Here is a 20,381-nt window from a genome sequence, read left to right as displayed (position 1 = left end):
ACTCCTTGTTTTCAGCCCATCCTGAGATATAAATAGCAAAAAGCAATTTAAAACTGTATTAGTTTTACTGATGGATTGACTGATTAACTGATTGATTTACAGTGATTCTGCTGTTTTAGATGATCTAAAGGTTAAAGTAGGTTTTCTTAATCTCGGGATCGTTGACATTTTGGACCATAAAATAACTTCTTATGGAGGGCTGTCCTGTACACTGTGAGATGTTTGATCCCTGGCCTCTATCCACTAGATGCCAGTTGTGATAATCAAAAATGTCTCCAGACATTACCAGGTGTCCCTTGGGAAACAAAATGCCCTCTAGTTGTTATCCACTGAGCTAAAAGATAATAAGGCCTTGTTGTATTGCCTTTTCTTTACATGGCTAATGCCATAAGCACAAGACTCCATATTGTATATTTTCCATAAATTTCTACATGAAAGTGAAAGTGATAATCGCTCAGTCCTGTCTGACTCTTTGCGACCTCGTGGACTGTAGCCTGACAGGCTCCTCTGTCCATGGAATTCTCCACGTAAGAATACTGGAGTGGGTTGCCTTCTCTGGGGGATCTTTCCAACCCATGGACCAAACCTAAGTCTCTTGCACCTGCATTACTGGCCGATTCTTTATTACAGGTCAAAGCCATATAGAGTTAATGCTTGGTAAAAATTTTAGTATACAGGAATGATATGAATGTGTTAATTGCCTGCCACCCACCAATATCACATCTCAGAAAACTGTCCTTACCAAGAGAGAGCCATAAAAGTCAAGTTTTCTACTGGTAAATTTTGGTAGCTTGAATTTTCTTCAAACGTTCTATAAAACTGCACACCTGATTTGTATACCGGACTTACAATGCTTTTGCTGGCGTGCTGCGATTCATGGGGTCGTAAAGAGTTGGACACGACTGAGCGACTGAACTGAACTGAACTGAGTCGCTAAATCATGTCTGACTCTTTTGTGACCCAGTGGACTATTGCCCACCAGGTTCCTCTGTCTATGGGATTTCCCAGGGACGGATACTGGAGTGGGTTGCCATTTCCTTCTCTAGGGGATCTTCCTGACCCATCGATCTTTCTGACCCAGAAATCGAACCCATGTTTCCTGCATTGGCAGGCAGATTCTTTACCACTGTGCCACCAGGGAAGCCCTTATAAGGCTTAGTTCTTATCATGTATGGCACTGATCCTCAACTGGAGGTGATACCATCCCCCAGGGAATATTTGGCAGTGCCTGGAGACATTTTTGGTTATTAAGACTAGGGGAGGGGATGCTGGTGGCATCTAATGGATACAGACCAGAGATGCTGCTAGACATCCTACAGTGCACAGGACAGCCTCACAACAAAGACTTAGCCAGTCCAATATGTCCACATGTCAGTAGTATTAACAAAAAACTCTGTTGTGTGGGAAGAAGAAAGTATTGGGTGTGGCTTTTCTTGGTCCTGTGGACTTTTTCTTCGGAGAACTTAAGTCTGTTCTTTCTCGCAGATGCTCATGGCACAAGTTCCGAAGATGCCTGCTTACAGTGTTTCCCTTCCTAGAGTGGATGTGTTTCTATCGATTCAAAGATTGGCTTCTTGGAGACTTACTTGCTGGTATAAGTGTTGGCCTTGTGCAAATTCCCCAAGGTAAGAAAGATACAAAGGCTTTTCACCCACAGACAATATATCGCTTATCCAGAGTAAACAAGTTACTTGTGCTAGATATATAGAAAAAAAAAAAAAAGTGATTTCCATTCACATCATTACCATTTGTTTCCTTACCTGCCAAATTTCTAACTCTTCGAGGGTGGTTCCAAAAGTCTCAGTTTAGTTTAGAACCCTGAATTCTTATAATGCCTGCTCACAGTCATTTTTTCCTTAACTAGTCATTTCATACTCACAGGACTCCAGTAGACCTCACTTGGCATTGATTTTACTTAGAAAGGTGAAGAATAAGAAGCCCAGCATGCTAACTTCTCTTTAGCAAGTCACACACAGCAGTCCAGGGGCCCACTCTTTGGTCTTACAAGTGGCAGTTCAGATATAAGACAAGATCACTTAGATAGGTAGGGGAGCTATCTGGGCTTTAGAAGTCCTGTTTCCCAAGTAGGAACCAACACCTCTTGTAGTTCCCATAGCTGATGCCTCCGGGGGTCCCATAGTGACACGTACAGTGGCAAGTGTCATTGTGCTCTGAGAAGATCAGAGTTCGGGCTTCCCACCAGACACTAATCTTTCACTCACCCTTGGTCCAGCTAGAATATACTAATCGGGTTCTTTTTACCATAACTCGTATTGCTTGGTGACACAGTTGACATTCCACCATTGTCAGGTTTCCAAAGAAACAGCTAGAAAGCTAACCCAAGATCAGCTTTATCAGCAAGAGGATTTTGTGTTAACGCTTTACTCAGTGAATGCTAAGTTGCTTCTGTCATGTCCGACTCTTTGGAACGCTATGGACTGTAGCCCATCAGGCTCCTCTGTCCGTGGGATTCTCTAGACAAGAATACTGGAGTGGGTTGCCTTGCCTTCCTATAGGGCATCTTCCCAATCCAGGGATCGAACCCACTTCTCCTGTGGCTCCTATATTGCAGGCGGATTCTTTACTGCTGACCCACCAGGGAAGCCCCTCCTTTATTCAGTTCACAATTCCCTCCATAGTCTTTAAACACTTCCATTTCTCTATTCTTGTGGGGGCAAACCAAGCAAGACTGAAATTTGTGATCATACAGGTTGTGTAAAGCACAAATGAAGTGAAAGGGGCCAATGGCAGCTAAAATCCAACTCTGGCAAAAGGGCTGTTAGTAGGGAAAAGGGATCCCTTTAAAATAATTATCTTACAGTAAAATTTACTTATTTCTTACAGTTCTGTGAATTAAAACACAGGTATAAATTTGTATAACCACTGCCACCACCAGGCTATATAGCAGTTCCATCAGCCCCCAAACTCTCTTGTGCCGTCACTTCTTAGTCATGTTGTCTGCTGACCTCTGACCCCTGGCAACCACTGATCTCTTCTCCATCACCATAGCTCTGTCTTTTTCAGAATGTTGTATATATGGACTCATATAATATATAACTTCTGAAGGATGACATCCATAATTCAGCATTATGAAATCAATGCAAACTGCTGTGTGCGTCAATAGTTTATTCCTTTTTACTGAAGAACAATATTCCATTATATGACTATATCACAGTTTGCTTATCCATTCATTTATTGATGGACATTTTGTTTCCAGTTTGGGTCCATCGCAGAGTTGCTGTGAACACTCACGTACAGGTTTTTGTGTGAACATAATTGTCATTTCTCCAAGGTAAATACCCCAGGAGTGATATTATTGGTTATACGGGAAGTATATGTTTAACTTTACAAGAAACTGCCAAACTGTTTATGCAGAATGGCTGAACCTACCATTTTATATTCCCACCAGCAATATATGAGAATTCTAGTTCCTCCACACCCTTGTTAGCACTTGATATTTAAATTAAATATCTTTAAATTAAACTTTCTATTTTGAGGTAACTATAGGTTCACATTAATTTGTAAAAAATAAATAGAGATCCCTTGCACCTTTTTTTATTTAAAGGTTTTTTAGGGACTTCCCTGGTGGTTCAGTGGTTAAGAATCTACCTTGCAATGCAGGCATTTTGGGTTCGATCCCTGATCAGGGAACTGGGATCCCACATGCCATGGAGTGACTAAGCCCACACGCTCTAACTACTGAGCCTGCATACCACAACTAAGGCCTGATGCAGCCAATTTTTGTTTTTTAAAAGAGTAAAGATTTTTAAATTAATTATTTTTGGCTGTGCTGGGTCTTTGTTGCTGTGCATGGACTTTCTCTAGTTACAGTGAGGGGGACTGCTCTCTAGTTGCGGTGGGTGGGCTCCTCATAGCAGTGACTTCTCTTGTTGCAAAGCATGGACTCTAAGATGCGTGGGCTTCAGAAGTTGTGGCGCATGGGCTTAGTTGCCCACAGCATGGAGACTCTTCCCAGACCAGGAATCAAACCCGTGTCCCCTGCAATGGCACGTAGATACTTACCCACTATACCACCAGGGGAGTCCTTCATTTTGTTTGTAATTTGCGTTTCTCTAGTGGCAGTACTCTTGCCTGGAAAATCCCATGGACAGAGGAGCCTGGTAGGCTGCAGTCCCTGGGGTCGCTGCGAGTCGGACACAACTGAGTGGCTTCACTTTCGCTTTTCGCTTTTCACTTTCATGCATTGGAGAGGGAGGCGGCAACCCACTCCAGTGTTCTTGCCTGGAGAATCCCAGGGACGGGGGAGCCTGGCGGGCTGCTGTCTATGGGGTCACACAGAGTCAGACACGACTGAAGCGACTTAGCAGCAGCAGCAGCAATAGCTAATGAACTTGAACATCTTTTCATGTTCTTATTTGGTGTCTTCAGATCCTCTTTGGCAAGGTGCCTGTTCAAGTTTTTTGCTCATCTTTTAATTGGATTTTTTTTTCTTATTGTTAGTTTTTCAGAATTCTTTTTATATTCTGAGAATAAGTCCTTTGTTAGATATATGATTTTCAAATATTTTCTCTCAGTCTGTAGCTTATCTTTTCATTCTCTTGACAATATATTTGACAGAGCAAAGGCTTTTAATTTTGATGACGTTCATTTTTTTTTTCTGTTTATGAATTGAGTTTTTCCTGTCATATACAAAAACTCTTCACTTAATCACATTAGGTCACAAAGATTTTCTTCTATGTTTTCTTCTCAAAGTCTTACATTTTACAGTTTACTTTTAGAACCGGTCTGTTTTGAGTTAATCATGATATAAGATGTGAAGTTTAGATCAAGGCTTTATTTTTGTTGCATCTTTAAAGACTACTGTCAACTGAAGTGTTTTTGCACTTTTGTCAGAGATCAGATAGCCGTATTTTTGTGGATCTATTTCTTTTTTTATGTATAGTGGATGTTATAGTACATTCCTCTAAGGAAGATTTCTATTGATATAATCATTTGTTAAGCATTACTTGTGTACTTATCTATTTGGGACTGCACTGGGTCTTCCTCGATGTGCATGGGCGTCCTCTAGTTGTGGTGAGTGGGGACTGCTCTCTACTTGCAGTGCTCAAGCTTCCCTTGTTGTGGAGTATGAGCTCTAGGGTGCATGAACTTCAGTAGTTCTTTGGAGAACTGTCTATTTACGTCTTCTGCCCATTTTTTAAGTGGGTTGTTTGTTTTGATGCTGTTAAGCATCACAAGCTATTTGTAAATTTTGGAGACTATGGATTACATTAATTTCCATGTGGCAAGGACTTCACGTAGTCCAGTGGCTAAGACCACCAATTTAGGGAGCCCAGGTTTGATATCTGGTCAGAACACTAGATTCTACATGTCACAGCTAAAGATCCCAGGTGTCGAAACTAAGACTCGGTGCAGCCAACTAAGTAACTAGGTATTTTTTTTTTAAATTTCCATATGGCAGATACAAACCAAAATGGTCCATTTGTAAAAGTATATTCACTTCCAGAAAAGTATCAGAACGTCTTTAGAGCATTCCTGTGGTTCTGGAATGAGAGACCTGAGCTCTTGTACCTTGACCTGTGAGTCCACTACTGAACCCCACTTATCAAAGATCCTTCACTTTGGTCAAGGTTTGAGGACATTTCTCTGCTAAATTTCCAAGTCATCAGTATAATTTCATACCAAAATAAGAGTAACATTAGGGTGTATAACTATACCTAACATCTAGCACAGTATTTGGCACATAATTGGTACTCAAGGTATTTGTTGAATAATGATTACATAACTGTGAAAGTGAAAGTGAAGTCGTGTCCGACTCTTTGCAACCCCATGGCCTGTAGCCTACCAGGCTTCTTGGTCCATGGGATTTTCCAGGCAAGAATACTGGAGTGGGTTACCATTTCTTTCTCCAGGAGATCTTCCCGACCCAGGAATTGAACCTGCGTCTCCAGCATTGTAGGCAGACGCTTTGCTGTCTGAGCCACCAGGGAAGTATCCTGAATGAGTAAATCCAAGCAACTCTTGCTGACTAAGGGACTGTGTGTTATTTTAAGTAGTATGAATAATGAAATAATTTGTAGTGTAAACAGTTCGAAAGTTTTACTTGCCTTTAAACAAGTAGGACCAAACAATAATTTTCTTCAAGTGAAACAAAAGTACTGCACAGTGGGACTTCCCTGGCCATCCAGTGGTTAAGACTTCGCCTTCCAATGCAGACAGTGTGAGTTCAGTCCCTGGTTGGGGAGCTAAGATCCCCATGCCTCACCGCCAAAAAATCTAAACATCAAGCAGAAGCAATACTGGAACAAATTCAGTCAAGATTTTTAAAAAAATCTTTAAAAATACTGCACAGTGAAAACCTTATTTGAAACATGCTAGCTCTTCCTTACAGTAGAACCCAATTTATAAATGTAAAAGAAAATAGAAAATCACCATGAGTAAAAGACTACAGTGATACTTGTTGGAGATAAAATCCATTAAGAGAGGTTAAAGTCAGTGGGTAAAAGTTGGCAAACTATGTAACAGGACTTGAAAAGTGAAAGGGTTAGTTGCTCGGTTGTATCTGACTCTGTGCGACGCCATGGACTGTAGCCCTCCAGGCTCCTCTGTCCATGGGATTCTTCAGGCAGAATACCGGAGTGGTTGCCATTTCTTCTCCAGGGGATCTTCCCGACCCAGGGATCAAATGCAGGTCTCCCGCATTGCAGGCAGCTTCTTTACCATCTGAGCCACCAGGGAAGCCAGGACTTGTATAGTTCCAAATATCTTCCTCAAGATATTTAACTCCTCCACTACATTACAATAGAGAACCTGGGAGCAACCACCTTTACCAAGTAATCAATACTGTCATCACCAATAGTAAGACATTTGGAGATCATGAATTCTGTGGTATAATGCACTAAGAAGGACGTAATATCATTCTGTAGTGTTCGCATCCAAAGCATTTAACCTTGGTATGGTCATGAGGAGCCTATGCTGTGCTGTGCTTAGTCTCTCAGTCGTGTCCGACTCTTTAGGACCCCATGGACTGTAGCCCGCCAGGCTCCTCTGTTCATAGGGATTCTCCAGGGAAGAATACTGAGACGGTTGCCATGGCCTCCTCCAGGAGATCTTCCCAACCCAGGGATCAAACCCAGGTCTCCAACATTTCAGGCAGATTCTTTACCAGCCTAGCTACCAGGGAAGCCCAACCCCAAACTGAGGGGCATTTAGCAAAATAGCTCAATACTCTTCCAAAGTGACAAAATCAAGAAAGACAAGTAACAGCTGAGGAACTATAACAGATATTAGCATTAAGGAAAAATAACAGCTAAATGAAATAGGGAACTCTGGATGGAATTATGAAACAGAAAAAGGAAATTAGGGGGAAAGCTGTTGAAGTTGAAGTAAAGTATTTATTAATAGTTATTTTCTAATGTTAATTTCCTGATACCAATTATACTATGATTATGTACAGTATTCACATTAGAGGGATCTAGGTAAGGCATATATTGCTGTTGTTCAGTTGCTCAGTCATGTCTGAGTCTTTGCAACCCCATGGACTGCAGCACACCAGTCCTTCACCATCTCCCAGAATTCCCTCAAACTCATGTCCACTGAGTCGATGATGCCATCCAACCATCTTATCCTTTGTTGCCCCCTTCTTCTCTTGCCCTCAATCTTTCCCAGCATCAGGGTCTTTTCCAATGAGTTGGCTCTTCGCATTAGGTGGCCAAAGTATTGGAGTTTCAGCTTCAGCATCAGTCTTTCCAATGAATATTCAGGATTGATTTCCTTTAGAATTGACTGGTTTGAGCTCCTCGCTGACCAAGGGACTCTCAAGAGTCTTCTCTAACACCACAGTCCCAAAGCATCAGTTCTTCAGCGCTGAGCTTTCTTTATGGTCCAACTCTCACATCCATACATGACTACTGGAAAAATCATAGCTTTGCTAGACGGACCTTTGTCAGCAAAATGATGTCTCTGCGTTTTAATACACTCTCTAGGTTTGTCGTAGCTTTTCTTCCAAGGAGCAAGCGTTTTTTAATTTCATGGCTGCAGTCACCATCCGCAGTGATTTTGGAACCCAAGAAAATAAAATCTGTCACTGTTTCCACTTTCTCCCCATCTATTTGCCATGAAGTGATGGGACCAAATGCCATGATCTTCATTTTATGGATGTTGAGTACTAAGCCAGCTTTTTCACTCTAGTCTTTTACCTTCATCAAGAGGCTCTTTAATTGCTCTTTGCTTTCTGCCATTAAAGTGATGTCACTTGCATATCTGAGGTTGTTATTTTTCCCAGCAATCTTGATTTCAGCTTGTGAGTCATCTAGCCCAGCATTCCACATGATAACAATATATAGTCTTGACGTACTTCTTTCCCATTGTATGGAAATGCGCTATTATCTTTGTAGCTTTTCTGTAAGTCTAAACTTAGTTCAAAATTTAAAAAATTTTTAAGGTTTTGGAAAGTTTAGAGACTTGGTTTCCCTCTATTTCTCCACAGCCTAACCTTAACTAAGACTTAAGACAATTTAGTTCTCCGGCTGTTGCCAAGAAATTCTCTTACCTTCCCTGTATTGGTGAGTTATTTGAAACCCTACATTTCAAAAGACCCAGTCTTCATATCACGTGTTGGTTGTAAAGAGTAAATAGGGTGGGCTTCCCTGTGGTCCAGTGGTTGAGCATCTGCCTGCAAAGCAGGGGACAAGGGGTTCAGTCCCTGGTCCTGGAAGATCCCGCGTGCCATGGGGCAGCTAAGCCTGTGTGCCACAACTACTGAAGCCCAGGCACCTAGAGCCCATCCTCCACAACTGGAGAAGCCACCACAGTGAGCAGCCCCCACACCAACTAGAGAAAGCCATGGGCAGCATGAAGACCCAGTGCAGCCACAAATAAAATTAAATTTTAAAAAATTGCCTTAAAAAGAGTAAACAGAGCTTTTCAACATAGAGGCAGTGTATTCAAGCAAGATAAAGGGTAAAAAATTACATAGCAATTACAAAGAAATAAAAAATTCATCATTCATAGATGATTTTTTTAATGTAGAGAATTCAAAAGAATCTACAGATAAATGGATATAATTAATAAGATTTTGTCAAGGTTGCTGGGTACAAGATGTATAAATGAAAATCAATTATATTCTTCCATACCTGCAAGAAATGAAATGTGGAAAAAAATTTTTAATATCATTCACCAAAGCATAGTGAATATGAAATAAGTTGTAATGAAACTAAGAAATGATGTACAAGACCTCTACAGAGAATTATTAATGTACAACTTTACTGAGAAATATTAATAAGGACCTAAATTAATTGAAAGATAACATTTTCTAAGAACAGGCAAGTTCTTTTAAAGTGTGACATAGGAGGACTCGCATCTCCAGCTATCAAGACTGAATATAAAGTAACAATGTTTAAGGTGATGTCCATCAAAAGCAGAATGAATAAATAAGCATTCATATATACATATATTGGAATACACAGAAGGAACAGGAGTGCTCTCAAGCAACTCATGACAACATGGAAGATGCTTATATATATAATAATGAGAAAAATAAGCAGAAATAAAAATTGCATGAATTATAATCCCACTAATATAAACTTCAATAGTGGGACCAACTAAACTATATTGTTTAGAGGTTTGTACAGTAGTGGTAAAACTATAAAGAAAAGTAAAGAAGTTCTTATCATGAAAGTCAAAATAACGAATACTTCTGTGGGGAGGGATGGGGTTGGGATGAAAGATCTGAGTAGGTGGTAACATCAGTGTTTGTTTTATAGATATTTATTAAACTCAACATCTATTTTAATGTACTTTCTATGTATATATTTCACAATAAAATGGGGACTATTAAATTTATTACAAAATATTACTAATTACTAAAAAAAGTAATTAAACAGTGTGGTATTGTAGAAATGGACAATTAGGGCAGCGGAACAGAAGAGTCACACATGTATGCATTGCATGGTTTGTATCAGATGTGTCACTATAGAAACAGGCTTTTGAAAAGTGACGTGAAACAGAATACTTCATATAAATTAAATATTTATATGAAAACAATTTTTTTAGACCCCTACCTCACCCATACACAAAAATCTATTCCTGGTAGATTAAAGACCCAAATATGAAAGACAAAACTATAAAGACTTTTTTGAATAATAGACGAGGATATCTTTATGGACCTGAGGTAGAAAATGTTTCTTAAACAAGGCACAAAAAGCACTAGCCTAAAAGGAAATAACTGCAAGTTTAAGTTAAATAAAACTTAAGAACTTCTGTTTATTCAGAGACATGATAGGGACTTCCTTGATAGTCCAGTGGTTAAGAATCCACCTTCCAATGCAGGGGACGTGGGTTTGATCCCTGGTTGGGGAACTAAGATCCTATAAGCTGTGGGGCTGCAATAAAGACCCAGTGCAGCCAAAATTAAAAAAAAAAAAGATTACACAATGAAGATTGAAAAACAAACCATAGAATACCCAACAAAGGACTTAAATCTATAATATATATAAGTATGTGTGTGTGTGTGTGTATATATTCCTACAAATCTATAACAAACTACACAATAAGATTGACCAACATTATTGGTAATAAATGAAGTGGAAGTGGAAATTAACTAGCTCATACCCACTGAAATAAAAATTCTGATATCGTGTGATAATACAGATGTAAATAATGAGAATTTTCATAGTTTTGGTGGGAATGTAAATTGTACAACCATTTGGAAAACAGTTTCGCATATTCTGTTAAATGCCCCAGCAGTTATGCTTCAGGGTGTATCGAGGGAATTTACCCACTTATGCACCTAGAGTCATGTACAAGAATATACATAGAAGTCTTGTTCATCGAGGCCCCCAAACTGGGAACAAAACAGGAGACTATAAGCCTGTAGACAAAGAGAATGGGGAAACAGCTGCCTGGATCCTGATGGCTATTTAGTTCTGCTTCCAGCCTCTGATGAGGTCCAACTGACCTTTGTCCTCTTTTAATATATTTACTATTGTGGAAATTCCCTGGTGGTCCAGTGGTTAGGACTCAGTGCTTTCAATGCCATGAGCCTCCGGTCCAGCTCAGGTCAGAGAACTAGGATCCAGCAAACCGTGCTGTTCAGCAAAAATTTTTTTTCCTATTTTGCTCAAGCTGATTTGAACTGGTTTTCTGTTACTTGCAGTCAATAGAGACTTGCTTAGGGAAAAAATGTGGAAGGGGAACCATAAATTACAAAAGACTTAAGAGATGTATCAACTAATGTGAGGACTTCATTTGATGTAAACACAAAGTTTGTTAAAAAAATAAATGTACAATAACCACAAAAGAAAGCACATGTAATAGCAAATAACTTTTTTTAAAAGATCACCCCAAACCTGCCATACCTCTGGCTCAAGGTCTCTCATAAGGTTGCAGTCAAACTGTCATTCATCTCAAGGCTCTACTGAGGCTGCTGGATCAGCTTCCAGGCTACTCATGTTTGCTGGCAGGTTTGGGTTTTCCACTATATCAGTCTCTATATGGCTGCTGGCAGGAACAACTGATGTGTGAGGCCCAGTGCAAGATGCAAATGCAGATTCCCTAGTCCAAAAATTATCCAGTATTTTTCAAGATGATCAGAGTAGAGCATTAATTCAAGCACGGAGCCTTCTAAGCCCAAGATACTCTGTGACTGCGTAGGTAGCACACCCTTGAGGTCAACTTTGGCAGCTGGTGACCTAAATGAAAGAGAGAGAGCGAGCCAGAGAGCAGTGAAGACAGAAAACACCGTCTTCTTGCAACCCAATCTCAAAAGTGACATCTTATCATTTTTGTTGTAGCCTATTTATTTTTAATAGAAGTAAGTTATTCCCATATGACCCAGCAATTCCACTGCTGGGCATACACACCGAGGAAACCAGAATTGAAAGAGACACGTGTATTCCAATGCTCATCGCAGCACTGTTTCAAATAGCCAGGACATGGAAGCAACCTAGATGTCCATCGGCAGATGAATGGATAAGAAAGCTGTGGTACATATACACAATGGAATATTACTCAGGTATTAAAAAGAATCCTTTTGAATCAGTTCTGATGAGGTGGATGAAACCGGAGCCTATTATACAGAGCAAAGAAAGTCAGAAAGAAAAACACTAATACAGTATATTAACACATATATATGGAATTTAGAAAGATGATAATGATGACCCTATATGCGAGACAGCAAAAGAGACACAGATATAAAGAACAGACTTTTGGACACTGTGGGAGAGGGCGAGGGTGGGATGATTTGAGAGAATAGCATTGAGTCATGTATATTTTCATATGTGAAATAGATCGTCAGTCCAGGTTCGATGCATGAGACAGGGTGCTCAGGGCTGGTGCACTGGGATGACCCTGAGGGATGAGATAGGGAGGGAGGTGGGAGGAGGGTTCGGGATGGGGAACACATGTATACCCATGGCTGATTCATGTCAATGTATGGCAAAAACCACTACAACATTGTAAAGTATATTAACCTCCATTAAAATAAATAAATTTTAAAAAAAGAAGTAAGTTATTTCACACTTAAGGGGTGAAACTCACTCAAGGACATGAGTACCAATTAGTCATTGTAGATCATCTTACAGGTGGTCTACAAGTACAACTATATTTGAGAAATCAGGGAAATTTGAATATTGGATGTTTGATAATGGTAAAGAACCATTATTAGTTTCTTAGGTGTGATGATGATATTGTACTTAAAAGAGGCCCTTTTTCTAAAACACATATACTGAAAATATCTACAGATGAAATGACTTAATGTTTTGGATTTGCCTCAAAATAATTATGGGATGGGAGAGGAATGAAGACGTTGATGAAACAAGATTGGCCATGAGTTGACCATCGTTGAAGTGGGTCAACAAAGCCTTGCTTGTTTAAGACAATAAATTTGGCTCACTAGACTCATAATTGATTTCTGATGAGCACACTGGTATGATGTAAATTGAAGAGAGTTGCTCAGGGCAGGAGTTGTGGACTTGAGACATCAAAGGATGACACCATGTAGGTCAGTCCACTTGCCTCAAAATTTCCAAAATCTCATGGTGCTTCTTAGAAAAGAAATTAAATACTGAAGAAGGAGCTGAAGGAAGATGCTGGAGTGATTGGCATATGAAAGAAAGACAACACATACCAACTTGGAGTCAAGTCAGTTAAGTGTGACAATTCTTGCTTTGCCGTCTAGCTTTATCTCCAGCCCTGGAGGATTCCTAGGGCCTTCTTATACTAGACTGAGGATGAGAATGGTCTGCTTCTGAGCTGTTGAGATTAAAGGTCCTACTGCTTTGATGTTTGCTTTCCATGATTCACATGAAAGGTGTTTAAGCCTATGATTTAGAATTGAAGTGTAAAAACGTGATAAAATAGGAAGAGAAGCTAGAAATCAAAGCCGATCATAAAAAGTACTAATTAAGGACTGTATGCCAAAGTTTACTGTTACCATATTCAGCTGTGTACATGGGTCACTTTTATTTTAAGTATTCTTTACAGTTTTTATTTCAGGTGACTTTAAAAAGCCAGGCTACCTTTGCTTACTTAAATTATCTTGCTTTTCAGTCCTGATGCTTGGTTTGCTGGCAAGGCATCTGATTCCTCCTCTCAATGTCTCTTATGCAGCTTTCTGTGCTTCAGTAATTTATGGAATTTTTGGATCATGTCATCAAATGTCCATTGGTGAGTTCAGTGCTAGAATCACAGGAGGTATATGAAGTCTCCATCTCGGTTATTTACTTATTGCTAAGGAACTGAAGTTAAATCTATGTTTAACATATAAAGAAAAGAGGCAGAAGATGGATATTCTTCTTTTATAATTTATTTATTTTAATTGGAGACTAATTACTTTACAATATTGTGGTGGTTTTTGCCATACATCGACATGAATCAGTCACAGGGATATTCTATTCACAGAGTTAGTGTTCAGATTTTAGAAACTGAAGACTTTCATGCTATTATTAATGTCCCCACCAGACAAACAGGCCCATAAGTTATTAAAGGAATGAAAGGACAAGAGGCGTCTTCCTTACTGAAATTTCCACATTTTGTGATCTGATTATCCTCGACTGAAAAGATCTAGAAATGATTTTGCCAAAACTCCTAGAATGGATCCACTTTTCAGCTGAACCCATAATAACCATCCTCCATGAACCTGATTTATAATAATCATATCAAATTATTAATTTACATTGAGAAAATATTGTCATAATAATCAAAACACTTAAACCCGCAGGGTAAGCACTTTTCTTCCCTGAGTCAAATGTCCATCTACTAATTTATAATTCGAAATGACTGTTTCAGAGATCAGACCCAACGGAAGGTCCTATGATCAGCACAATTACTTCTATACAGGTGAACCTGTATAGAAATCAAACCACACAATGCCCTGACGGTCTCAGAAGGGCATCACCAATGTCCACGAGTCAAGTACCTTTTTCTGAGCTTCCACACTGAACAACTGACCAGGCAACCAACACTGACCATTCTGACTGGCACACTTTTTTCTCCAGATGTGTTTGTATATTCAGATGTGTTTGTATATTCAGTCCAGTTGCCATCCCATTCTGTGGTGTGCACCTGTGCCTTTTTAAGGACACTATTCCACATCTTTACTAAAATTTAGTATCTGTTGATTTTAAACACTAAAACAGCTATTTTATTCCAATTACTCCAAGTTCTCAGAGCACATTACAGTCACTTCCAAATACTGATAACAAGGGCTACTAGAGTTTTGCTTCTGTTAGGTAATCCAAAGGTAAAATTTGCCTTTGCCTCTTGCATTCATGTTGATATGAGAAGTAAATAAAATTTTGTTTGAAACAGGTTTAGCTCCATGTCATTTTGCACCTATTACATCCTTCTTAAGTGTTTAGGTATTGTTTTTCTTCTTCTTCTTATTGATTAGCTTTGTTTTCTGATCCTTTTTCCACCATCACATTTTTCACCATTTCTAAGAACAGGTACAGTAGCTGAGCCAGATACACATTTCCAGTCAGTTTTTCTTTCTTCCTACTCCATGTGCCCATTGATATAAAGAGGTTGTTACCTAGGCCAAAAAGATCTAAAATTTCGGAGTTGGTTACAGTATGTGAAACCAGAGAGCTTTTTCCTGCTCTTTCTTACTTCTCAGTGGCCACTTTCAGATAAGAAAAGTGCTTTGCTTTTGTCAACATCTGTCAGTTCACCTGGACTTAAAACCTCACCCTCTGCCTAACTGTTTTCTTTCATAGGTACATTCTTCCTTGTGAGTGCTCTGGCAATCAATGTCCTGAGGACACAGCCATTCAACAGGGGCCACTTATTACTGGGAACTTTCATCCAGGCTGACTTTTCTAACACGTCCTTCTATGAGAACTATAACAGATCCTTGAGTTCTGTGGCATCTGTAACTTTGCTGACTGGGATTATTCAGGTAGGTCCTGAGTCTCTGAATCCCTGAAGGAAAAAGAAATAAATAAAGGGGCTGCACATGAACCCTTTCCTTGAATTGCTTCTGTTACCCATTGTGATATATCTGGAATTTAAGTGATTTTCATTTTTTTCCAAAACTTATGGGACGTATGGATAGACCGACTCCTCAGTGACAAAACTTCTCCCTCCCCAGAAATCTACCACCCCTGGTTTAGGATGAGATACTCAACATTCTCCTCAATCTCTAATACTATAAGACTAAAGAAGGGTCCAAATAGGACTTCCATGGTAGTCCAACAGTTAGGACTTCACCTTCCAATGTGGGAGGTGGTGAGTTCAATCCCTGGTGAGGGAGCTAGGATCCTGCATGCCTCGTGGTCAAAAAACCAAAACCTGAAACAGAAGAAATATTGTAACAAATTCAATAAGGACTTTGAAAATGGTCTATATACAAAAAATCTAAGAGAAGGGAATGTGGCCTAGAGGTCTACTCATGATTTCATATTTTAAAAAATTCCTTTAAAAAAAAATTCCTTTATATTCTTTCAACAAGAATAGCACTCGTGGGCTCACACACTGTATTTTTGGTTAGTGGGCATTAGAGTCAGATGTAAAATCCTTTCTCTACAATGACAGGACACAGCTAATGGATGATGATATCAATGATTTATTAAAATATCCAACCTTATTTTGGGCAGTGTCTTTGATTTCTTCTGAGAGTCTACCATCTAAAGCATCACCGACTGAACTAAAGTCACATATTTCAGCTTTATTTCTCTGTCTTCTCAGCTAACCCAAACTCTAGCTAACTTTCTCTGATTTCTCTGAAGCCATCCTTTATTAGGTAAAGACTTATTGGAAGCCTCCAAAGGCAGGCTGCCCTGGTGGGCTGACCCCAGCCCTGACTCTTAACCAATTGTATGACTTATTTGCAGGCCTCAGTTTCTTCATGTTTAAAATGGGAATAATAATATTTGTATTGCAGAGTTCTTGTAAGGATTAAGTGAGAAAATGCATGTAAAGCATTCAGCCTAGAGCCTGTCACATAGTAAGCATTAATAAGTTATAATTACAGAGTACAGAGAAATGAAGTTGGTACTTAAATAGAGACCAAAAAGATTTTTTTAAGATATAATACCCATGTCTTAAAAAGTCAGTCTTGCAGCAGAAGACAAAATAACAGGCAGCAAGTCAGCAATCTATTAATTATAAGTAGCCTTGGCATGTTCTTTTTCCTTGTTTAAGCATCACTTTTTTCATATAACAAAGAAGATATTCCATTTACAGGAAGAATGAATATATGTACTTTTCCCTATTCCTCTTCTTAAGAACAACTGAAAATTTTGGCAAGTTATATACAAACCAAATATAAAAAGGCTCTGAAAGGTGGAGAGAAGACAACAAACTGGTTCAGACCCAAGAAACAACACAGTGGAGAGTTCCTTGGGTTTTCTTTTTGCCCCATACATCTTAAACTTGGTGCTAAAGAAGCCAGAAAGCCAAAATGCCAATGCGGCAGACCAAAAGAAAAAGTCCCAACAAAAGTCTGTTCTATATAGCCACAGGACTAGGAAAGACTAGCAATTGTGAAAACATTTACCCAATAACTGCTCTACTCCAGACAAACACCAAGGGAAAAAAAAAGAACAACAACTCTGTGGTGTTATCCCTACTCATGCGAGTGGTGGCCAAGTGGGGAGCCAGACTTCCACCCTCACCCAGCTGTAATGAGGTAGCTACCCGGGGTGTTGTCAGAGAAAGCCAAATAGGGAGTCGAGACTTTCATCTCCACTGAGTAGTAATGAGCCTTTCTTCCTGCTCCTTGCTGGGGTGTATCAGAGAAAGCATAGTGAAGAGTCAGTTCTTTCACCACAACACAGCATTAATGACGACAAGCCCCTCTGTAGCAGTGTCAGCAGAGGCCATGCAGGGAGAAATAAAGGCATTTCTGTCTCTCCCAGTCAGGATGGTATCAGTGGAGGCCTAGTGGGGAGCCAGAACTTCCATCTCCTCCCAGTAAAAATGAAGAGTCCCTACTGCCTCAGGTGTCAGTGGATTTTAAAAGGAGAACCTGGACTTCTACCTGACCAGGCAGTAACAAGGTAACACCTTCCCCTCTCAGCACTTTATCAAAATAAGGTGGCTAAAACAGAACATTTCAGTAAGATCCAGAATCTTATAGCATAGTACATGCAATGTCAATAGCTGAACTGAAAATAACTTGTCATATCAAGAACCAAGAACATTTCAACTTTAATGAAAAAAGGCAATAAAAAGATGCCAGCATTGAGATGAGAGGCGTTAGAATTATCTGGTATAAATTATAAAGCAGCCATCCTAAAAATGCTTCAGCAACCAATTATGAATATGCTTGAAACAAAGTAAAAAAAAATACAAAGTCTCAAAAAATAAATAGAAGATGTAAAGAAGAACCAAATAGAAATTTTAGAGCTGAAAAATACACTAACCAAAATTAAAAATTCAAAGAGTCAACTCGATAGCAAAATGGAGGAGACAGTAAAGAATCAATGAACTTGTAGAAAGAACAACAGGAATTACTCAGTCTGAACAACAGAAAATAGACTGAAAAAAGTTTAACGGAATCTCAGGGACAAGTGGGACTATAACAGAAGCTCTAACATTTGTGTCTTATAAGCATCCCAGAAAGGGAGGGGAAAAAAGATGGGACTGAATTACTTGAAGAACTAAAAGCTGAAAATGCCCCAAATTTGACAAAAGATATACTTCTACAGTTTTAAGAACCTTGGAAAATCCAAAACAAGATAAATCCATAGGAATCTACACCAAGACAAATCATAGTCTATGTTTGAAAACTAAAAACAATGAAAAAAAATCCTGAAAGCAGTGAGAGAAACACTTTACCTTCAGGGAGAAAATAATTTAAATGACAGCAGATTTCTTATCCAAAACCATGGAGAGCAGAAGGAAATTGCACAATATTCTTTCATTTGCTGAAAGAACTATTAATCCAAAAATCATTGTTGTTGTTCAGTTGTGTCTGACTGCAGCACACCAGACTTCCCTGTCCTTCACCACCTCCCAGAGCTGCTCAAACTCATATCCATTGAGTCAGTGATGCCATCCAACCATCTTGTCATCTGTCATCCCCTTCTCCTGCCTTCAATCTTTCCCAGCATCAGGGTCTTTTCTAACGAGTTGGCCCTTTGCATCAGGTGGCCAAGGTATTGGAGCTTCAGCTTCAGCATCAGTCCTTCCAATGAATATTCAGGATTGATTTCCTTTAGGATGGACTGGTTTGATTTCCTTGCAGTCCTAGGCACTCTCAAGAGTCTTCTCCAACACCAAAGTTCAAAAGCATCAATTCTTCGACACTGAAGTCTTCTATATGGTCCAACTCTCACATCCATACATGCCTACTGGAAAAACCATAGCTTTGACTAGATGGACCTTTGTTGGCAAAGTAATGTCTCTGCTTTTTAATCGTTATCTAGGTTTGTCATAGCTTTTCTTCCAAGGAGCAAGTGTCATGGCTGCAGTCACCATCTGCAGTGATTTTAGAGCCCAAGAAAGTAAAGTCTGTCACTGTTTCCATTGTTTGCCCATCTATTTACCATGAAGTGATGGGACTGGATGCCATGATCTTATTTTATTTGAATTTTGAGTTTTAAGCCAGCTTTTCACTCTTGTCTTTCACCTTCATCAAGAGGTTCTTTAGTTCCTCTTCGCTTTCTGCCATAAGAGTGGTGTCATCTGCTATCTGAGGTTATTGATATTTTTTCCTGGCAATCTTGATTCCAGCTTGTGCTTCATCCAGCCCAGCATTTCTGTAAATAGCCTTCAAGAATGAAGGAGAAATCGAGATATATGAAGAAAACTAAGAGAATTTATCACCAGCAAGACCTACCCTAAAAGAATGGCTAAAAGAAGTTCTCTAAACAGAAAGGAAATGATAAAAGAAGGCATCTTGGAACATCGACTAGGAAGAAAGAACAATGGAAAAGGGAAAACATGGATAGATATGGTAGTTTTCTTTGTCTTCTTAAGTTTTCTAAATTATGCTCAATGGTTGAAGCAAAAATTACACCACTGATGTGGTTCAAAATGCATATGGAAGAAATATTTAAAACAATTCTTTTATAAACAAACATATTGGGAAGTAAATTTTCTATAATTTGTTCAAACTGGTAAAATGTTTATACCAGTAGACTGTGATAAGTTATGTATATATAATGTAATACCTAGGACAACCACTTCAAAACCTATACACTCAAAAATGCTACAGATAAATCAAAATGAAATTCTAAAAAAGTTCAAGTAATGTGTGAAATCAGAAAAAATAAAAGATGAAAATAGAGCAAACAGAAAAATGGCAGACTTAACCCTTAACATATCAACATTTACATTAAAGAAATTAACTAAATATTTAGAAATATGCTGTCTGCAAGAAACAACAAAAATAATAATTAGGTTGACAATTAAAAAAAGGGAAAGATATATCATGCAAATATTAAAGGAAAGCAGGATTGACTGTATTAATAACAGATAAAGTATACTTCAGAGCCAAGAAAACTACCAGAGGTGGAGAAGGACAGCACATAATAATAAAAGGCTTGCTCTTCCAAGAGGATGTAGCAGACCTACATATGTATGCAACAAACAACAGAGCCCCAAAATATGTGCAGCAAAAATGGATATAACTGGAATGGAGAAACAGATCAGTTCAGTTCAGTTGCTCAGTCGTGTCCGACTCTTTGCCACCCCATGAATCGCAGCACACCAGGCCTCCCTGTCCATCACCAACTCCCGGAGTTCACTCAGACTCACGTCCATTGAGTCAGTGATGCCATCCAGCCATCTCATCCTCTGTCGTCCCCTTCTCCTCCTGCCCCCAATCCCTCCCAGCATCAGAATCTTTTGCAATGAGTCAACTCTTTGCATGAGGTGGCCAAAGTACTGGACTTTCAGCTTTAGCATCATTCCTTGCAAAGAAATCCCAGGGCTGATCTCCTTCAGAATGGACTGGTTGGATCTCCTTGCAGTCC

General features: G+C 39.2%; 1 protein-coding gene across 1 annotated transcript in view; it reads left to right on the top strand.

Annotated features, from left to right (window-relative positions):
- Positions 1 to 20,381, top strand: part of SLC26A8 (solute carrier family 26 (anion exchanger), member 8) — an 81,195-nt gene that overhangs the window by 4,424 nt on the left and 56,390 nt on the right. The window contains exons 2-4 of the mRNA XM_010848651.1: positions 1,486 to 1,625; positions 13,510 to 13,626; positions 15,177 to 15,358. Coding sequence (XP_010846953.1) covers positions 1,486 to 1,625; positions 13,510 to 13,626; positions 15,177 to 15,358 — 439 coding nt within the window. The remainder of the gene's footprint in view (positions 1 to 1,485; positions 1,626 to 13,509; positions 13,627 to 15,176; positions 15,359 to 20,381) is intronic.

This window comes from Bison bison, unplaced genomic scaffold, assembly GCF_000754665.1.
Source record: "Bison bison bison isolate TAMUID 2011002044 unplaced genomic scaffold, Bison_UMD1.0 scf7180017864270, whole genome shotgun sequence".
Lineage (NCBI taxonomy): Eukaryota > Metazoa > Chordata > Mammalia > Artiodactyla > Bovidae > Bison > Bison bison.
Note: the sequence above shows the minus strand (reverse complement) of the source record. Positions and strands in the feature narration are given on the sequence as shown.